Below are 17,636 nucleotides of genomic sequence, written 5' to 3'. Positions count from 1 at the left end.
TTGGGGAGTTTAGTTTTAGAATGCATCACTGGTAGTACTACAACTACAATTCCCATTTTCTTTCATAACTGCATACTTTTCAGCTCAAATATTTTCTATTTTTAGTTGCATACTTCAGAGCCTCTTAAGTATAACAGTATAACAGAAATGCCATAAAATAAAGCTCCTAAAACTTTCAAAACACATCCTAAAAGCTTTTTTTTATCCTGACAAAAGGATAACTTAGTTCAGACATGAACCAAGGGTCCTTAAAATGAAGTATTCGAGTAATACTCTGAAACTCTTGCCATCCTCTCGAAACTCTTGACTTTAATTGATTATAAATTTTATTAAAATGACTCTAAATATAAAACAGTCGACTAATTGTATCTAATATTAGCATTGCATAAGAAGTGTGCTCTTTAAAATATTTACAGTACATATTACAAAGGAATTGTGTTTATGGCGTGATCCGAACTGGCTCCAAACTCTAGGAAAAATGGGCATATCATCTACTTGTTAAAGTTCTCGATCTGCTGGAGCACCCAGCTCCTGGAGGCCGACTGGCAGACGATGACTCCGGGACGGGACTGTTGGCTGACAAAATCCTTGGGCGGCTTTGGGGCGATTTCCGGAGCAGGACGTGGCCCGAGAGGTGGAGGCGGAGGAGGACTGCTGGGTCGTCGCAGGTGCAGGTCATACTCCCCGGACCGCTTGTCGTTGTCATCGCTGTAGATGGCCGAGTCCCGGAAATCGTTCTCCAGACTGTCCTCCACCTGCTGCTCATACTCAAAAGTTCCTCCCGTGGAGGAGGAGGATGATTTCTCCCCGTTGGACTTCTGCTTCCTTTGGTGCTCGCACATGCTGTCGCTGGAAGAAGAAGTCAGCGAGAAGAATGAGTCCCGCTCGGAATGAGCTGACAGGACCCCCAGGACACCAAATAGGGCCTTGGGATCAGCATAATCCACGTGGGCCATCCGCTCGCCCAAAGCCTCGCTTCCCTGGCGATGCAAAACGCTCTGCCGGCACATTTCGCTCACATCGGAAACTCTGCGCTCCGGTGGACGGTTGGATCGACCAAAGGACATGTCCAAGGACTTCAGAGCTCGCGGCAGCAGAGAGCTCTCCGACCCGGTAACTAGACTCTTTCCCGATCCCTCCAGGGACATGTTGATCACAGTGCTCTGGCTGTCTCGTTTCAGAGTCGAACCAGATCCAGTGGAGGAAGTGGATGTGCCGGAGGAGCTGCAACTATCCCGCTGCACTGCGTCCTCGCCTACACGCTGGAGAACTCCCTCCGGAGAGTACACCAAGGTTACGTAGTCCGACTCCGGCCTGGGGGCAGTGGGCGTGGTCTTCGATCGTTTCTTCAGCAACTGGGAGGACTTGGCACGTCCAAGGACTGGCGAGAACTTGTAAGGGACATGGACATTACGCAGCAGAGTCTCATAGATGGGTTCATCCTGCACAGAGTCCACGGAGTCCTCGACTCTTCGGTTGGCCTGGTCATCCGATTCCAGGGGCGGTGGAGATCTTGAAGGCGGTCTCGGAGGGGGAACAAATGCTGGCGGCCGACTCAGGTCCTGCACAGGACTCACAGGACTTTCGCGCCTCTTTTGCGTCTTATTGTATATCCTTTCGAACTCCTTGTTATTCTTAAGCAAGTCCAGGACTATTTGGGCATCCCTTTTCGACTTCTCGGCAGGCGAAAGCAGCTCCGTCTCCGGATCCTGTTCACCAAACTCAGTCCTGGGCACATCATCCAGGGTAGAGGCCTCCTGGGCCAGTTCCACTTCCTCTTCTGGGCGGAGTTCCTCCGTGGACTCGGTTATCTTGAGCACCGTGGAGCTGCTGCTGTCGAACTCACTGAGATCCATGTAGAACTTGGAGAGGCTCTTGGTGTTGGTGCTGCTCCGCTGCTTCTTGATGGTGGCTATCCTCTTGGGCATCGTCTTGTGGTTGTACTGCTTCACCTCGAAGAAGCCCTTGCCCTTGGTCTTGCGCTCGCTGAGATCGGGCTTGCTGCCGCGCAAGGAGGCGGCACTGTCCTCGTCCTGCTCCTCCTCGTCCAGACTGAAGCCTCCGATGCGGGGCACTGACTTGCTGCGCTCCTTGAGCGCCTTGTAGCTGAAGACCGGCGAGTGCGACTTGGCACTGCGACTGCGCTGGTCCCGCAGGATACAGGCACAGCCGTCCTGATCCGTCTTGGCCCCAGAATCGCACTTGCATGGACTCTTCACCGGTGACTTGGACTCCTCCTTGATGCCAGGATCTCGCTTCCGATATCTCATGGCAGCCGCCAGCTTCTGCAGCGCCGTGTCATCCAAACTATTGTTCCTGGCCAGTGGTTTTGTGGGCTTGGCCTGCGGGGAGTCCTCCTCCGCCGTTTCCAGGGACTCGTTGAAGCTGTCAAATGAGCTGGAATTGGTCACCGTCTTCCGCTTGAACTTGGAGTTGCGCTGGCGGATCTCACTCCGCCGACAGGCATTTCGGCGTTCCAAGTACGTTGGCGTGGAGTTGCTGCCCGAGTGGAGACTCCACTTCCAGGTGCTGCGATCAGGCGTGCGATCTGCGTTTAAGGATAACAAATTAGTGAAACTAGTACTTGATCCTTGAGGGATGGGATGATAAGCGGATGGGTGAGCTGGAGGAGGTGGACTATATCAAAACACCAGTGAGAATGCATTCTAAGTTTACCAGAAAACAGCAGCACATGCAGTCGGTTGTTAGTTCGTTACTTTTTTTTTGGGTGAGATTGGTTTACTGTACGAGTACAATGTGGATTAGGATGCATGCACAAACATAGAGCCCCACCCCAGGATTAGTTCAGGCCAATTAAAGCTAACAAACCAAATACGATTCTGGCAATACTTACTAGGCTCTCCGGTTACCAGAGTTACATTTACGAATACTACGATTACGATTAGGATGTTTAACAATTAGGATGTCTACAGCCCTTTTTTGATTATTATTATTCTGTCCGATTGATTTGTATTTTATATTATAATAATAATTGTTTTTGGTTTGTAAATAGATCGGTTTCAGTCTCTGGGTGTGGGGTTTTAGCCTTAGAACGCCTTAAACACTAGGTTTTTCGTTTCTTGGTTTTGGGGAGTTTAGTTTTAGAATGCATCACTGGTAGTACTACAACGGTAAACATATAGCATATATCGTAGAGTAGAGTTAGATAATTCGACAGCTTTCAACATTTAGATTCAATTAGTACTAAGTAGGACACCACTAAGCACATGGAGGGGATCGGGATCGGGATTAGAGTGGCCTCAAAACAAAGTAGAGTTTTTGAGGAAAAAACACTTAACGATCAATGGATGCCAGGGGGTTTTGCAATTAAAATGCGCCTACATCGAGGGACCGGAGTAATAAATCAACCTCCTTCGGCGAGGCGTCGACAGATGTGGCACGATTTTGGCGAAAGGCTAGCAAAGTCGCGGCTGCCACTCGGTTATGTCACTTGGTCGCAGCTGGAGCGTGCGAATCATAAGTGCACTGGGAGAAAAGATGCAGATGGCCTCAAAGATGGAGTCCTTGAACAGGTTGTTAGTAAGGAGGGACACTTGGATAAGAAACTACGTGGAGGCTAAAAATGTGTGTCTTGGAACTCTTTTAAATGGTATGTTAGTTACAATCCCTTTCTGCCAGTGTGACTTTCCTTCTGTCTAGGCTTAGTAGACAGGCATTACCCAACTATAACAAGTACCCGCATGTGCATAACTCCAAGTACTTCATCATCATCTCGTGCAGTCCCCAATCCAAATCGTTAAGTGTTTTTTGGCCACATGACAAAGACGGCAAAAAACGAAAACAAGAAACGCCTGGGGCCCTAGAGCCTGGGCCACTAGACGCAGACTGTCTTGGCCAAGTGGGGAGTAGTGCTCACCTTCCTCGTTGCCCAGCTGAAAGACCAGCTCCTTGGCGCGAAGTGGAATGTCTAGCTTCTCCAGCATGACACCTTTGATGTGCTGCGTCCAGACGCGCTTCTGGTCACGATTCCTGGCCGTCAGCTTGATTTGGTGTCGCGGCTCATCGAATGGGATGACGTAGAAGCTAGTCGGCTCCCCGGGCAAGTGTTCGCTCAGCATCAGATTGTTTTGCTGCACAGATTCGGGAAATCAGAAATTAAGGATAACACCAAGAGCCAGCCGTACTCACCGAAATATAAGTCTTGAACTGCAGGCGTCCGTCCTCCTTCTGCTTGGTGATGATCAGCATGGTGGCGAACAGAAGCACCAGGCGCGGCTTGTTGTGCTGCTCCATGAGGAGGCCCTCCTGGCGGAGTTCACCCAGAACAGTGAGCTCTGAAACAAGGATTTTAAAAATATATGGTTATTATTTAAAGTCATTAAGAAATCGTATATGGTCCCTGAACTTCCTAATTCATATCTCGGCCAATTTTCATCGGATCCTTAAGCGGAATACCTTAAAAGATTTTTAGAAGATTCCTCCGTAAATCTGCATCCAAATCTAGGAACAAAATTTTTCATCGCTTTTTTTCAAAATTTTCTGTTGGACTCCCTATGAATCATGGAAATGGGAACTATGACCCCTTGTGAAGACTATATTTTTGACAATTTACATCTTATCTTAAAGCGGAATACCTTAAAAGATTTGTAGATGAATTCTTCGCAAATCTGCATCAAAATCTAGGAACACAATTTTTTATCGATTTTTTTCAAAATTTCCTGATGAACCCCCTATGAGTCCTGGGATATCATGGAAATGGCAACTATGACCCTTGTGAAGGCTATATCTTTCAGAATTTACATCCGATCTTAAAGATCCGATCGGAATACCTTAAACAATTTGCAGATCAATTTACTATCAAACATAATTAAAATCCTGAAAGAAAATTTCCTAAGAGTTTCATTTCATTATTTCCTTATGAACATTTCCCAGGAAAATAATAGCAATTTCTCTTTTCAAGAGTCTTAAATACTACCCACCTGGTCCCAGCCAGCCGTCGAGAATGCCGGACAGCTCCTTGACGCGACTCTGCTGCTCCTGCTTGCGCTTCACCTGGTCGATGTTGTGCGCCACCTGGCGCATTATGGCATAGGCCTCGGCCACCTCCTTGACGTCGCAGTGCTTGCGGAGGCTCTATATCAAAATAAATAAAAAGGGCAACCGTCAGTATGTCAGCTCACCCACTCTCCCACTCTGCCACTTTCCCACCAACCCACTCCAAGAAAAAACTTACGTCGAGCAACAGATGGTACTTGAGGATGCGCTGCACCGGCTTGAGCAGATAGGAGCCGAGGGGCAGCCGGTGCTGGAGGTGCTTCTGGGTGGAGGCCAGCAGGGAGTAGGTGTGCGTGGCCTGAAGCAGCTTGGTCAGCAGCGAGATGGCTTCCGGGTAGCTTGTGCTGCAATGCCAAAACATAAATATAAAAATAAGAAAACAAACTGGAGGATTTATGACATGTGCTTTAGGTCTTCATCATGGGAAGGCATTTGAATTTCAAATTGGGGGCCAGTAGGAGGACTCTCAATGGCCGACGATGGGCATGATATATGCCGCGTGTCATTTGGGGGCGACAAATCAAACCGCATCCATCGGCGGAGCCCCGTCTCCCAAATTGGCATCGTGGCCAGGTAAACGTCAGTGTTTAAAGTGGAACATGCCGTGCCTGGACTGCAAAAAGGAAAAAATCTCCAATCTCTGGTGTTGTTTCGTGTCATGCTGCTAGCCAACTAACTATCGAGATTGGTTTTTCCTAGTTTTTTCCCCCATTTTTTTTTTTTTTTGGGTTGCCGTAACCGTTCTTGGCCCGATCCCCAGGCATAGCAACAAAGTATCAAAGATGAAGCCAGACACGCTAAAATAGCGATGGCCAGAGTGGAGATTTAAGCCAGAAGTCAGGCAACCAGGTCAGGGAATGGCTGTTCTTGAGGAAGTACTCTGATAATTTTAAACACATTTTTAAAGTCCATTTACTACAATAATGACTAAATGTTTTCCATGATAAGACTTGGTATTTCCGAGTATTCCCATTAAAGATAAACCCTCAGATAAGATTGCAGGTTTTTTGATTTTGGGGGATTCCTTGCCCGCTTTTTACGCACCAATAGGTTGTATACACATCAAATCCCTCGCACAGGTCTATGAAGCACCTGGCGATCCTGCCCGGATCCATTCCAGAGTTGACCAGACGCTGCAGCAGGACGGAGTTGAATTCGTAAATCTCTTCAATGTTGGCGAAGAGTATTTGCAATTCGTCGACGCGCAAGCAGGCCCGTTCCTTCCAGTCCAGCAGGTAGCTAAAGAGAGACATTCTTATTGAAGAGATCATCTTTATAAATAGAAAGGACACTCACCCCTTGATGACCTGACCCAGATCCTCCACAAAACTGCGCTCCGAGTCGACTATTTCCAGGCAGGCTCGCTCCAGGACACTCATCGCCGGCGGATGATGCGCATGGTGGGAGTCTCCGAGATCATTCTCACTCTCCGCCAGGCTCTCCACACTGGCCAGATACGAGGTGGCTGTCAGTTTGCCGTTCAGCAACTGGTCTGATCCGGAACTCGAGCTTGAGGAAGTGGAGCAAATGGAGGAGGAGGACAAGGGTCTGCTGTTGAGTCGAGCCAGTTCACTCAAGCGGGCGGCGAACTTCGGCTTGATGTCCGTGAGCCGGTCCAGGCTTTCCGCCGATAGCTTGTTGGCCTCCTCCAGCTCGGCCAGTTGCTCGGCAGTTGGCAGCTTTATGGGCACTCCGCCGCCCAAGGTGCTGGCCTTGGCACCCAGACTCTTGGTGCGGGCATAGGTCAGCAGTGGAGAGCTGAGTATGGTGGAGGCACTGGCGGCGGAGGAGCTCCTGACAAGGGGCTTGCTGATCAGCGGCTTGTTGATGGCCTCGATCAGCTCGGCACTGGGCTCATCCATAGCTTCCAGGTCGGCCAGAGTTAACCTCCCGATGTGCTGGGCCACCAGGTCAAAGTTAATGGCGTCCACCGTCTCCACGGGACTCAGGGGCTCACTGCAAACGAACTCTTTGGGCTTGACCGGAGTGGCAGGAGTGACGGGAGTAGCTGGAGTGGCAGGAGTTCTTGGAGTAGCTGGAGTTCTGGCCGTTCCAGGCGTTCCTGGAGTTCCCGGAGTGGCTGGCAGAGCCTGCTGCAACTGCACACTGGTGGCCGCCAGCTGCTCCATTTCGATCAGCTTGATGCTTTGCTGGGAATCGTACCTGGGCAAAGTCAACTTCCTCTGTGCCGCGAACGGATGCCCATCGAAGTGGAAGGGTGTTCCCGGAACGGACTTGTTTGTCGGCGTGCGATCCTCGTCCTGGGCTTTCAGCTTCTCCGCGGCCTGAAAGTTCAGGGAATGCAGATACTCGTTGCTGGAGTCGAAGGTGGCCACCAGCTCGCTGCCCGACTGAGTGGACAGCTTGTTGGTGATCTTCGACAGCGGTATGTGGGAGAGCTTCAGCTTGGGGGTCGCCGGAGTTGTCCCAGATGGGGAGTTGGTTTTTATATACCGTCCTTGGGTGGGACTCTTGGGAGGAAGCTGCTGCTGGAATGCCTCTTTGGAAACCGCCTCCACAGGCTGCACGTCCGAGTGGGTGATTATGCGATGGACATTGGGCGATAGGATGCGGATGTTGCTGCCACGCCGGCTGCCACCCGATGCGAGGCTGCTGCTGCTGCCGTGGAGATATTGCTGCTGCTCCTGGCGCGTGGACTGACTGCGTTGCACCACCAGGCGACTCAGTTGCGCCCCATCCGGTTCGTCCCGCAGGCCAGCTACCACCGGTGGCAGTTGTCCACCTCCGGCAAGATTGTAGCTCTGGTCATCGCTGGTGGCGACACTGGAGCCGCTGCACGTGGAGCTGTTGCTGTTGCTCCTCTTTGGCGTGGAGCTACCGCTGCTGGAAGCCTTCGATTCGTGTGCTGCTCCTGCTGCTGCTGAAGAGGCTGTTCCCCCCGCTGAGAGGCTGCTCGTCAAAGTGTCGTAGATGCCCAGGAGCGAAGGGGCTAGCTCTGTGGTGCTGCCTGCAATTACAAAGAAAATTAAGAACAATTAGACTTCAGAAATACCACTTTAAGGGTCTAAATGTTAGACTCTATTTAAAAGCTTCCAGTTCCAATAAAACTCATAATGATTATGTCATCTTCCCAGGAAATTCTGGCTCAGGAAATCGAAACAAGCTTCATCACCAATTGATGACTAATTTCGGCGATAATTTAAGCCTGAATTATGCTGAGCTGGAGGATCGGATCGGATCGGAGGATCGCGTGGCCTGTGGGCGGAGTCTAATGCCCGGAGCCCTCGAAACCAAAACGATCCGACCCCGAACCCCAAGCGCAAGCAAGCCCATTCGAGGTGCTGCTTTGTTGATGGCTGGACAACACACACATGGTCGTAATCCGGCGATATTTGCCATAATTTTGTTGCATAAAATGATTTATACCGGGGCACACAACCGGGGCCAGGAGACGCTGATGTATTGAGTTGTTTAGCCCCAGGATGCATGTGAATGGCCAACGAGCCGCAGTCAGAACGTGGCCATCACTCAGGCGAGTGTGTGTTCTTCTGGCTATGGAGCCAGGCTGGAGTTGGAGTTGGAGTCTGGCCTGGTCTGCTGCATAAATAAGTAGGTTGCTGCTGTTCGCCTGCCTGGCGGCCTGACATGTGAATTGATATGCCAACGCAACATGGCAAAACCGCAAGCCAACAACGAGCAACATGCAGCAGGCCAACAGGCCAGCAGCAACATCGGCAACAGCAACAGCAACAGCAACACCAAAGTCCAACGAGCAACTTGCAACAGAAAAAGAGTCGAGGCAGCAAGCACATCGACCTGAGTCAACGGCAATTGGCATGAGCATTCCAAAGCTTGCTCATCATTTCTCACAAACGGTTCAATTAATCAAAAGTTGCCCACAACTGCGGATTTAATAACATTATCGGAGCACACACAGAGCCAGATATACAATGTAGTACGTATAGAGAGGTAGACTTGATCTATAAATTATAGATCGTGTCAGTCAATAGTCAATAGTGCAAGCGAGCAATTTTAATGATGGGGGTTCTGGTCTTATACAGCACCGAAAAAAATAAATATATTTTTTCCACACAATATTTATTTATTTATTTTTGTCATAGGAGTATAAGTAATCCCCCTTCTATTTCCGGTTCTGGGTAATTTTCTGTTTAAGCCCAAGATCGTAAACTCTAAAAATAAAGAAGGAGACAAAGAGGGAAATCATTTGCATTTTGCAACGAGTCACTGCCGCTTCGAGTCTTTCTTTTCCGACTTCATTAAGGCCATGGCTTATGTGATTATCTCTTAGCACATTTGGCTAACAACCTAACAGCCCATACATCTCACTTCCCGCAGGAGCCGAGGCTGGGCAAATCAGGCAATTAACTTTTTAAGACAAAACTGCGGCCCACGTCGCAGCTACCGGGCGGATGGCTCGAATTGGCCAAGCTGGTTTCCAGCTATTTAGATTTTTTTGTTTTTTTGCTTAGCCAGATTCAGGCATTAGCATACTACCACCGATGCATCCTCAAATGCAACAGAAGCCGACGGGGCACTTTTTCCTCTAATTGCAAATGGTGTCAATGTGACTCGGGGGCTTCTCCCGACGCTTCCTCCCAGTAGGCAGGAGACTGGCTGAAGGCTGTGAGTGCCACATGCAACATGTTGGGCAACATTTTGCCAAAGCCACGAACAACAATTAGTTGGCATGAGTGGTGTGTGTGTGCCACGCCCACTGCGCCGTCAGACCGCCGCTGTGCCGGCTGTCTTTTTGTCTTTTTTTCGGGGAGACTGACGACAAGTCGTAAACATGATTTGTACATTTAATTTTCCATCATTCTGTCTGATTATTTTGCGTGGGCAGCTGGCGGAGAAGTAGACACAGATGCGGACGCAGAGATACATCCAGTGGCCAATAGATGCAAACTGGCAGATACTTTGCCATCCTGCCGGCCTGACCCAGTTAGACACCAAAGCGTTTTGCTTAATTGCCAGCCCGTGGGCCGCGCCGACAGGTTCTCCGCTTGGGGTTCCAGCACTTTGTTTCTAAAAGAAAATCATTTGAATCTCCCAATAGTCGTATCTTAAAGGCTTTACCATTCTAACCCATTTATTTCTCTAGCTGGAAAAGATGTTAAGTGCAATCACTGCCACTTGCCAGAAAGCATTTAATTAAAAGCCAACAGCTGTGGTCGTTCCAAAACTATTTACGGCATAATTCCAGCCCCGATCTCTGTGGAGGGAAAATCTTGTCTTGGCCAGCTTGGGGAGCTTATCTCGGACCAGCGATCGCGGCGGCAACAAATTCTGGCCTGTCGCCGTGTCAGGCCGGGAAACAATGCAAAGTAAGCTCACTGTCATTTTGCAATTTGCAACTGGAGTAGATGGCCGGGGCGCCCCACCTCCACCTCCACATCCACCAGCTCTACCACCACCCCCATCCAGCATAGCTGAAAGGGTGTCAGGGCCAGAAATCGAGAAGGAGACCGCGGCTCAGAGGTTGAAGCCTCGTCTGGTTTCATTTTCCAAATCCAAATCCCTTTAATGCCCCGGCGACAAAGTGTCTTATGGCAGACAGCCAGCCGACCAGACTACCAGACTGCCAACCTACCAGGTATGGTCGTAACTTTTTTTAGCAGCGGCTTCAGGTGTCCGCTCCCCACATGGACGTGCAACGTCCTAAAGCCGGCAATTTATGGCCGATCTGACACAATTTCATAAGGCCCCAAAGGCTTCGGCTGAAGATTACGCGATTGTGGCTAAAAATAGCCACACAGATAGTAGATAGCAGCCGGCGAGCAAAGGTCATTTGGCCGGAGATGCAGCTGCTGCTCCTGTTGGCCAAAAAGCCAGGCCGGGCCTCAACAAAAAAGCGTTGACTGATTTACAAGCCAAGTGCAAGTCGCTCAATTGCGACATTGAATTATGCGATCCGAAGCGAAGTGATTCGGCAAGGGAAAGTGCTCTGTCAGCGGTTCCAATCCGGAGTTGGAATCGAAATCGAAATCGACAGTGGCACACTGGGTAGGGTTTACTTTATTATATGTTTATGGTATAAAGATAAAAAAAATGTATAAACTATAAAAATTAAAAGCCATACAGGACCATAAAGATTACTTTTTAGAAACAGTAGTATTCATACCCGGTACTTGTGGAGTTATTGTTTGAGGAAATAATATAGTAACCTATAGTTTATACACCATTAAGAGGCTTTTAAAGCATCATCCATCAAAGCCACACCTCTAACCTTTAACTCTACAATAAAAATTCTTGACTTTCAAGCTGCTGTTTATAAGAAGTAGCTGCCAAGAAGAACAGTAGTCAGTCTTACTACCTGTTTGATTAAATTTGAAACACTGCTTAGCCAACAACCCAGTGTGCGGCATTCAAATGTTACACCTCGGGATGGTCGATTGGATGGCATTTTATTTTATTTATGCACGGCGTGGCCAGCTGTTGAGAGTATTAAATTAATGCGCTTAGTCGCCATCATCGATGGTCGATGTCGATGTCTTGTGGGATGTCTTATGGGATGCCTTGTGCCCCCAAGTTGCACGGCCTGTCGTCTGGCAATTGATATTTCAATCGGCATTTCATTTTGTCTGGCGCCATGGCTTAGTCTGCGGTTTAGTTAAGGGAGCTGCTGCTGGTCGATGGTAAATGGTAAATGGTAGGTGGCTCTTTCGGTTTTCTTATCAACCAGCCAACATATACGTGTCTCGGCTTATGGGCACGCATTTTGCAACTTCCAATTAAAAAGTTATTCAATGCTGAACGGTGAATGCCGAACGACTTAAAAACACATTTAAGCCGATAAGACTTCGACCTGAAACACGGCCACTTAACCCAAACGATATTGCCGCAAACAGAAGCCAAAAACTGGAACTACGAGAAACGGAAATGCAATTCGCACATGTGTTTCGAAATTACAAAGGAAATAGTCTCCTAAAAAGCACAGAAATCGATAAAGTATTGGAATTTCTAACCGACTCGCCACTTTAAACAGAACTCCACTTAAATACCACTCATAAAAATTGTGAGAAGCATAAATCAAACACTTAGGTCTGGGATTGCAGCTAATGTTCGTTAAGATCCATTGATAATTTCCTAAGGATTAAAGACCATTTCCGCTTTCGAGAGCAGAGCCTCCACAAATAGGCTGGAAATTCTTCTGAAATTGAGCGAATCTTGCAGACGCATAAGCATAAAAATTCCACGAGAATCTCGCTCCCTCGCGGCGTCTAGAAGATTTGGGTTTTATTTTTAGCCATCATCCATTGGACCATGGGACTGGGAGGCACTTAAACCGACTGCTGCTGCTGCTGCTCATCCAGGCCAACGCAATGGCAAATAGCACGGCAACTTTTGCTTTTAGTTGGTTTTTAGTCTCGAACCCCGTGTACCCCCATGCCCTCTGCAGGTTCCAGCGAAAAGTGAAATCCTTTTAAAGCGGCTGCAAACAAAAAATCTAGGAAAATGTCGCCGCCAAAAAGTTATAAATCTTGTTCATATTTACACGTGAAGCCCAGAGCCAGACTCTGCCACACTCCCGGCCAGGCGCTGGGGAGCTGGGAAGCCATAAATGTCACACACTCTTCGGCCGACAGGCTAGAAAACTGGCAACCAGCCGGGCAGCCAGGCAGGCTTGGCATATTAGTTTTCCTCGGTGCAAGCGGCAAAGGCAAAACGTGCTAAATTCCATGGGGCAGACATCCATTAAACAGCCGCAGTCGCAGCAGCGGCCGTGCCACAAAAAAAAATTAAAACATGCCACGGCTGAAAAGTGCTAAAATCTCATAAAACATTGCCTGACTGCTGATTCTAAATTAACTTTGGCTTCTCCGGCCAAACAGTGGGCTGTAGAAGCCCGGGATTGAGCTCAGAATTTAGGACAGGAGGTCTAGATAGCACTCCTAAGCAAGAGCTTATTGTTCATCACAAGTATCATTATAAATTTTTAATATTTTTCAAGTTATTGTACAATATTTTAAGCCCCCTAAGCACTGTACCTGACAGGCGACACTTAACTGGAGGAGGGCTTTCTGAAGCAGACTTGGAGTGGAGTAGAAGAATATTTGAGTGGAGCGGCCCAAGTTGTTGCACTTTGCACTTCAGCCCCAGAAGTGGAGTCGGAGGAGGGCGGTACCCTTTGGAAAAAAGCTTGAAACGGCCTGAAACAGAAATAAAAATGCCTGAAACACTGCCAGCTCGTGCATTTTCAATGGCCTTCCTTGACTTTGACATGACGAACTGCGTGACTGTGGCATTTCGGAGCTACAACCTACAGCCTGCCGGCGAGGATCATTCGGCCATAAACACCGACCCCGAGACACCGTCATCTCAGTGATGAATGGCAGCTGCAAATGCGAGATGCATACATATAAAAACGAGTGTGAACAAATTTTGTTGGCCACTAAATATAGACGGAAAATCGCAGGCTTCACTAATCTGGCAGGAGGGCATTGGCCGATGGCGGTGCCAAATATGGAGGCTCGCGAAAATGCAAACATGGCCATGACCAGTTCAAGGGCTGGGTGAAATTGCTTACCCTCGACTGCCCAAACTGGTAACCAGAAACTTGAAACCCGATTGAGATATCAATTTAAAGAAAGCGAAAGAGTGAAAGAGGTGAAAGAGTGGGTGTGGAAGTGACTTACATAAGCCCTCCTGGCCATCGTATTTAATTAGCGTCCGTAAACGGAAAATATTCATTTGTGGAAAGTGTTTAAAAGACAGGGCCGCGGAACGCTAATCGCTGTGGACATGCAACATTATGGCTGTGGTTTGTGTGCGGTTTTCGCTTTCGAAATCAATTTCCAATTTTCTCATATCTCATATCGCACACGCAGCATCGGCTCTGAAGAGCTGAAGCCAAAAAGCCGAAAAGCTTAAATGCGGCCAGGAAATGTCAGTCAGGGCTTAGGCTTTTTCTCGCTTCTCTAGAGCTCTAGAGCTCTATAGCTCTGGAGCTCTGGAGCCCACTGCCTGATTGATTAATGTGGAGCACACGATTGCATAAGGTTGTGCAGTTGCAGTCTCGAGCTCCAAAATCTCCCATCTACGTGGGAGACGCACAGAGACACTGGTAACCCAGTCAATCCGGCCATCAGTCAGTCAGTCAGTCAATCAGTCAGTCCCCCTGACTGGGGGAGTTTCGGAGTGGGAGTGGGATCATGCATTGAGATGGAGACAGACCCCCGTCTGTCTGACTCTGGTTTGAAGGCCAAGACACCACACACCACTCTGGGGTGTGGGACCACTCGAAGTGTTGACTCCAGATAGCAGCTGGACTGCTGGACTGCCGGACAGTTGGACAACTGGAATGGGCTTCTTGGTAATGGCTTACCGCTAATGAGCTCCATAAACAAGCCGCGCCGCGTATCGCTTGGATAAATTTGCATTCGGCTCTGGCCACGATATCTCTGTTAACAATGTTAACAAGTTCTGCGGGTTCTGTCTGTATGACAAGTCAATCTGATACATCCGCGGGGTCACTGAAGGTCACCTCTTCTTCTGATATACTTATGAAGTACAGCCTTCAAAGGCTTTAACCTTGTCGGTAAGTGCATCGTCCATCGACCATCGACCATCGCTTGATGGAGAATAGGCCGCAAAATGATGCAACTTCCCAGGGCTGGTCGAGTCAAATCACCAAATAAGAGAAGCCCCTATTTAGCAAGGCCACATTTTGTGGAATGCGGCGCAGAGAGCTGGCTCTCAGAGCTCTGTGCCACATCGGTGTGCCGCTCAAGGCAATGGACCACATGCCACATGCCGCAGCTAGATCCAAGATCCAATGTCAATGCTTTTGAAAGGCATCAATTAGTGGTCAATGCTCTTGAACTAGCCTGGCTTTCAGAGATTTTCCAGCGAAAATATGCTGCAGGCGTGGGGTGCATCCACTCCGGCATGGACTATGGCGGAGGTTGGTCCATCGAGTATGTTGCTTGGAGAACGCGTTTGAGGCCATCGACTGGCCCGGCTAGCTAGCTAACTGACTGGCCTGACTGTCATCCAGTTGAGACCACCAACGTGGCAGCTGTTCGGCCAGAGCCGTAATTGGCAAGTGGGAAAACTCGCAGAGCGGCCATAAAAAGCAGGTCAGGTAAAACAATCAAATTATGGCCACTACTTTAATTGTAAAACTTTGCAGTCCCCATTTGCCATTCGAGTTGGCATTAAAATTTCACTACCACTTCAAAGCCAGGGTTCTCTGTCCTGTTCGGTTCAGTAATTTAGAGCTAGACCGTGTCCAGTACCCGAAGAACCCGGATCACTCTCCTCCTTCTCCCGGCAAACATATGTTAATGAACCGCAGCCAGACAACGATGGCGTGATGAAAGACAGGAAAAGGCGAGCAACAATTTAGCGCTTTAATTTGATGGCCACGAGGAGCAGTAGGACCTGGTCCTAGTGCAAATTCTATCAACAGCTCAGGCCTTAGATGGCCACACTAGATGTGCCAGCTGAAAGTGCGCTGGGTAAGCAATTTATTTTAATTACTTGCCCAGCCCGGCCTGGAATGGAACAGCCTGTCCTGGACTAGGCCTTAATGCTCGGTCGGTCGGTCGGTCGGATGGCTATCCGAAAAAAGCGCTAAAAACCCTAACAAGAGAAATCAATTTTCGCTAGCCCTGCTCTGGCCAGCATCCAGCAAGGCTGCTTCCTTTCGACACAAATGGAGAGCGTTGAACTCTTGGGCTGGGCCTTCGGGGGTCTTAATTTGAATTGACTTCCGTCAACAAAGAGCCACAGTGCCCCGGGCAGGCCGTTCGGCTCAAGATTCTAATTGCAACATGTTGCAAAGTAAGTGCGGACACTTGCAATTAATAAGAATTGCTGCTGCAGCAGCAACAGCAACAGCAACGGCAACAGCAGCAGCAGCAGCATCAGCAACACAGCTCACAAGGAGCCCATAAAAGTGCCAGAGCTCTGGGCCTCATCTTTGAATGTTTTTTACTCTTTGGCTTTAAACTCACACAGTAAAATGTTTTTCTAAATATTATTTAACAAAAAACTTACCATTAAGGGTTTGAAAGATTAAATTTTAAATAGATATTGCAACAGAAAATGACATTTTTGTGGCAAAGCAACTGAAACTGTCTAGTATTTTTCTGAGTGATTCACAAAGTTCTTGGTTTTGAGGTACGGGTTCCTCCTCCTTGGTCTTGGTCTTCGCGGTTCTCGATTCTTGGATCTTGGGTCCGCTGATATTGCCAAAGGGCCCGAGTGGAGTCGGTTTAAGGAATGCGGCGTAACGCCAGCAACATTTCACGCTTAATTATAGACGCCAAGCGCTAGGAATTTTTCATAAGGCCCGACCGAGCAGCCAAAAGAGGGGCTATTGGGAGGCATTTCCTATTGCCATCATCTAATGCCACGGCTGGTGGAAGAGCTTTCCACGTTTATTTATGTGTGGGCCGTTGTTTTGTAATTTAATAAGCAATGCAAAAAAATACAATAAAAAAAAATCAGAAGGGGCGCGACAAGAAAGTGCAACTCGAACTAGTCGATCGGGTAGACACTCTGCGATATTCTAACCAGTTGGCAGATGAATTATTTAATGCTGGTACGGTACCAGGTGAGTGTAGACTGGGCTGCCTTCTTCGGCTTTGGTTAATAGCTGTGCGGCTATAACCCACCCACGCGTCCTGGCCCGGCCTGGCCAGAAACAAGAAAAAAGAGAGACGGGCACACGCGCCGCTGACGCCTCCGATGACGATCGGCGCCAAACTGCGCAGAAAGAAACTGCTGACTCAGAGGTCCCAGCTTGGCCCGTCCTGGGGACTCGGTGGAATGCAGAATGTTTCATATGCAATTAATTATTGGTTGCACATGCGCACACGGCCGGCAACATTCAGCTGCCCGCAGCATGATGCGGCAACACGATGGCTAAAAATAACTCGCCAGACCTTTGACACTGCGCCCCGGGCTCTGCCTCTCTCCACTGCATTGTGACTAATTAGTGGCTCCATGTAGTGTCCTCTACACGGAAATGTGCCAGAGGAGGCAGGGGCAGGCATACTGACATTGCCACACATTCGAGCAAATTAAAACACGCCACACATTCATCAAGCTCAATTGACTGAAGCCACAAAGACTCTATTATCGAGTTGGCGTAAATCAGAAAAGATTATTCTAAACGGTTTGTAATACTTGACATGCAATGGAGTATCTATCCCCCAAACTCCACTCATTTTTGGGTCAAGTTTATTGTCAAAGTCTTGGCCAAAGTCGTTCTCCCCTGGCTGGCTCTCTAATTAAGTGCCCGCCCATGATATTAATTTATGGTAATTTAATACTTTATTGTCAGAAGAGGAGTGCTACACAAATAGAAGATTTATTCCGTCTGCACCAGAAGATGCCCCAAGAAGATGAAACAAATTGCTGGCAATTTCTAGAGGAGACAGGGGGCTGCAGGCTGGAAACGATGCCCCACAATCTGGAGAAGATCTTTTCAATAATTTGCGCCAATTAGAAGTATATTCAGGGAAGCATTGAAGTGAGTTTCGGATGCCTCCATTCTTCTGTATTTGTGCAATCTGCCAGAGATCAAGAATATCAACATCGGACTTCGAGAATAAGCATTCGGCCCGATGGACTATCCATCTTTAAATAGATCCGTGGGCGCAACAACAGAGTAGGGGAACAGCCACCCC

At 48.5% G+C, this 17,636-nt stretch overlaps 1 protein-coding gene across 2 annotated transcripts in view; it reads right to left on the bottom strand.

Moving 5' to 3' along the window:
- Positions 1 to 308: 308 nt before the first annotated feature.
- Positions 309 to 17,636, bottom strand: part of LOC6495788 — a 43,478-nt gene continuing 26,150 nt past the window's right edge. Inside the window, exons 2-9 of one of the 2 annotated variants that reach the window (XR_001408705.2) lie at positions 6,313 to 7,984; positions 6,061 to 6,255; positions 5,195 to 5,360; positions 4,941 to 5,094; positions 4,150 to 4,295; positions 3,878 to 4,091; positions 2,855 to 3,123; positions 2,409 to 2,548 (exon numbers count right to left, since the gene is read on the bottom strand). Coding sequence is in view for 1 of the 2 variants with exons in the window: in XM_001959546.4 (XP_001959582.2) it covers positions 492 to 2,548; positions 3,878 to 4,091; positions 4,150 to 4,295; positions 4,941 to 5,094; positions 5,195 to 5,360; positions 6,061 to 6,255; positions 6,313 to 7,984 (4,604 nt within the window). In the remaining variant the exon portion in view is untranslated. Of the gene's footprint in view, positions 2,549 to 2,854; positions 3,124 to 3,877; positions 4,092 to 4,149; positions 4,296 to 4,940; positions 5,095 to 5,194; positions 5,361 to 6,060; positions 6,256 to 6,312; positions 7,985 to 17,636 lie in introns of both variants that reach the window. The other variant, XM_001959546.4, reaches the window with a different exon arrangement.

The sequence above is a fragment of the Drosophila ananassae genome, chromosome 3L, assembly GCF_017639315.1.
Source record: "Drosophila ananassae strain 14024-0371.13 chromosome 3L, ASM1763931v2, whole genome shotgun sequence".
NCBI lineage: Eukaryota > Metazoa > Arthropoda > Insecta > Diptera > Drosophilidae > Drosophila > Drosophila ananassae.
Note: the sequence above shows the minus strand (reverse complement) of the source record. Positions and strands in the feature narration are given on the sequence as shown.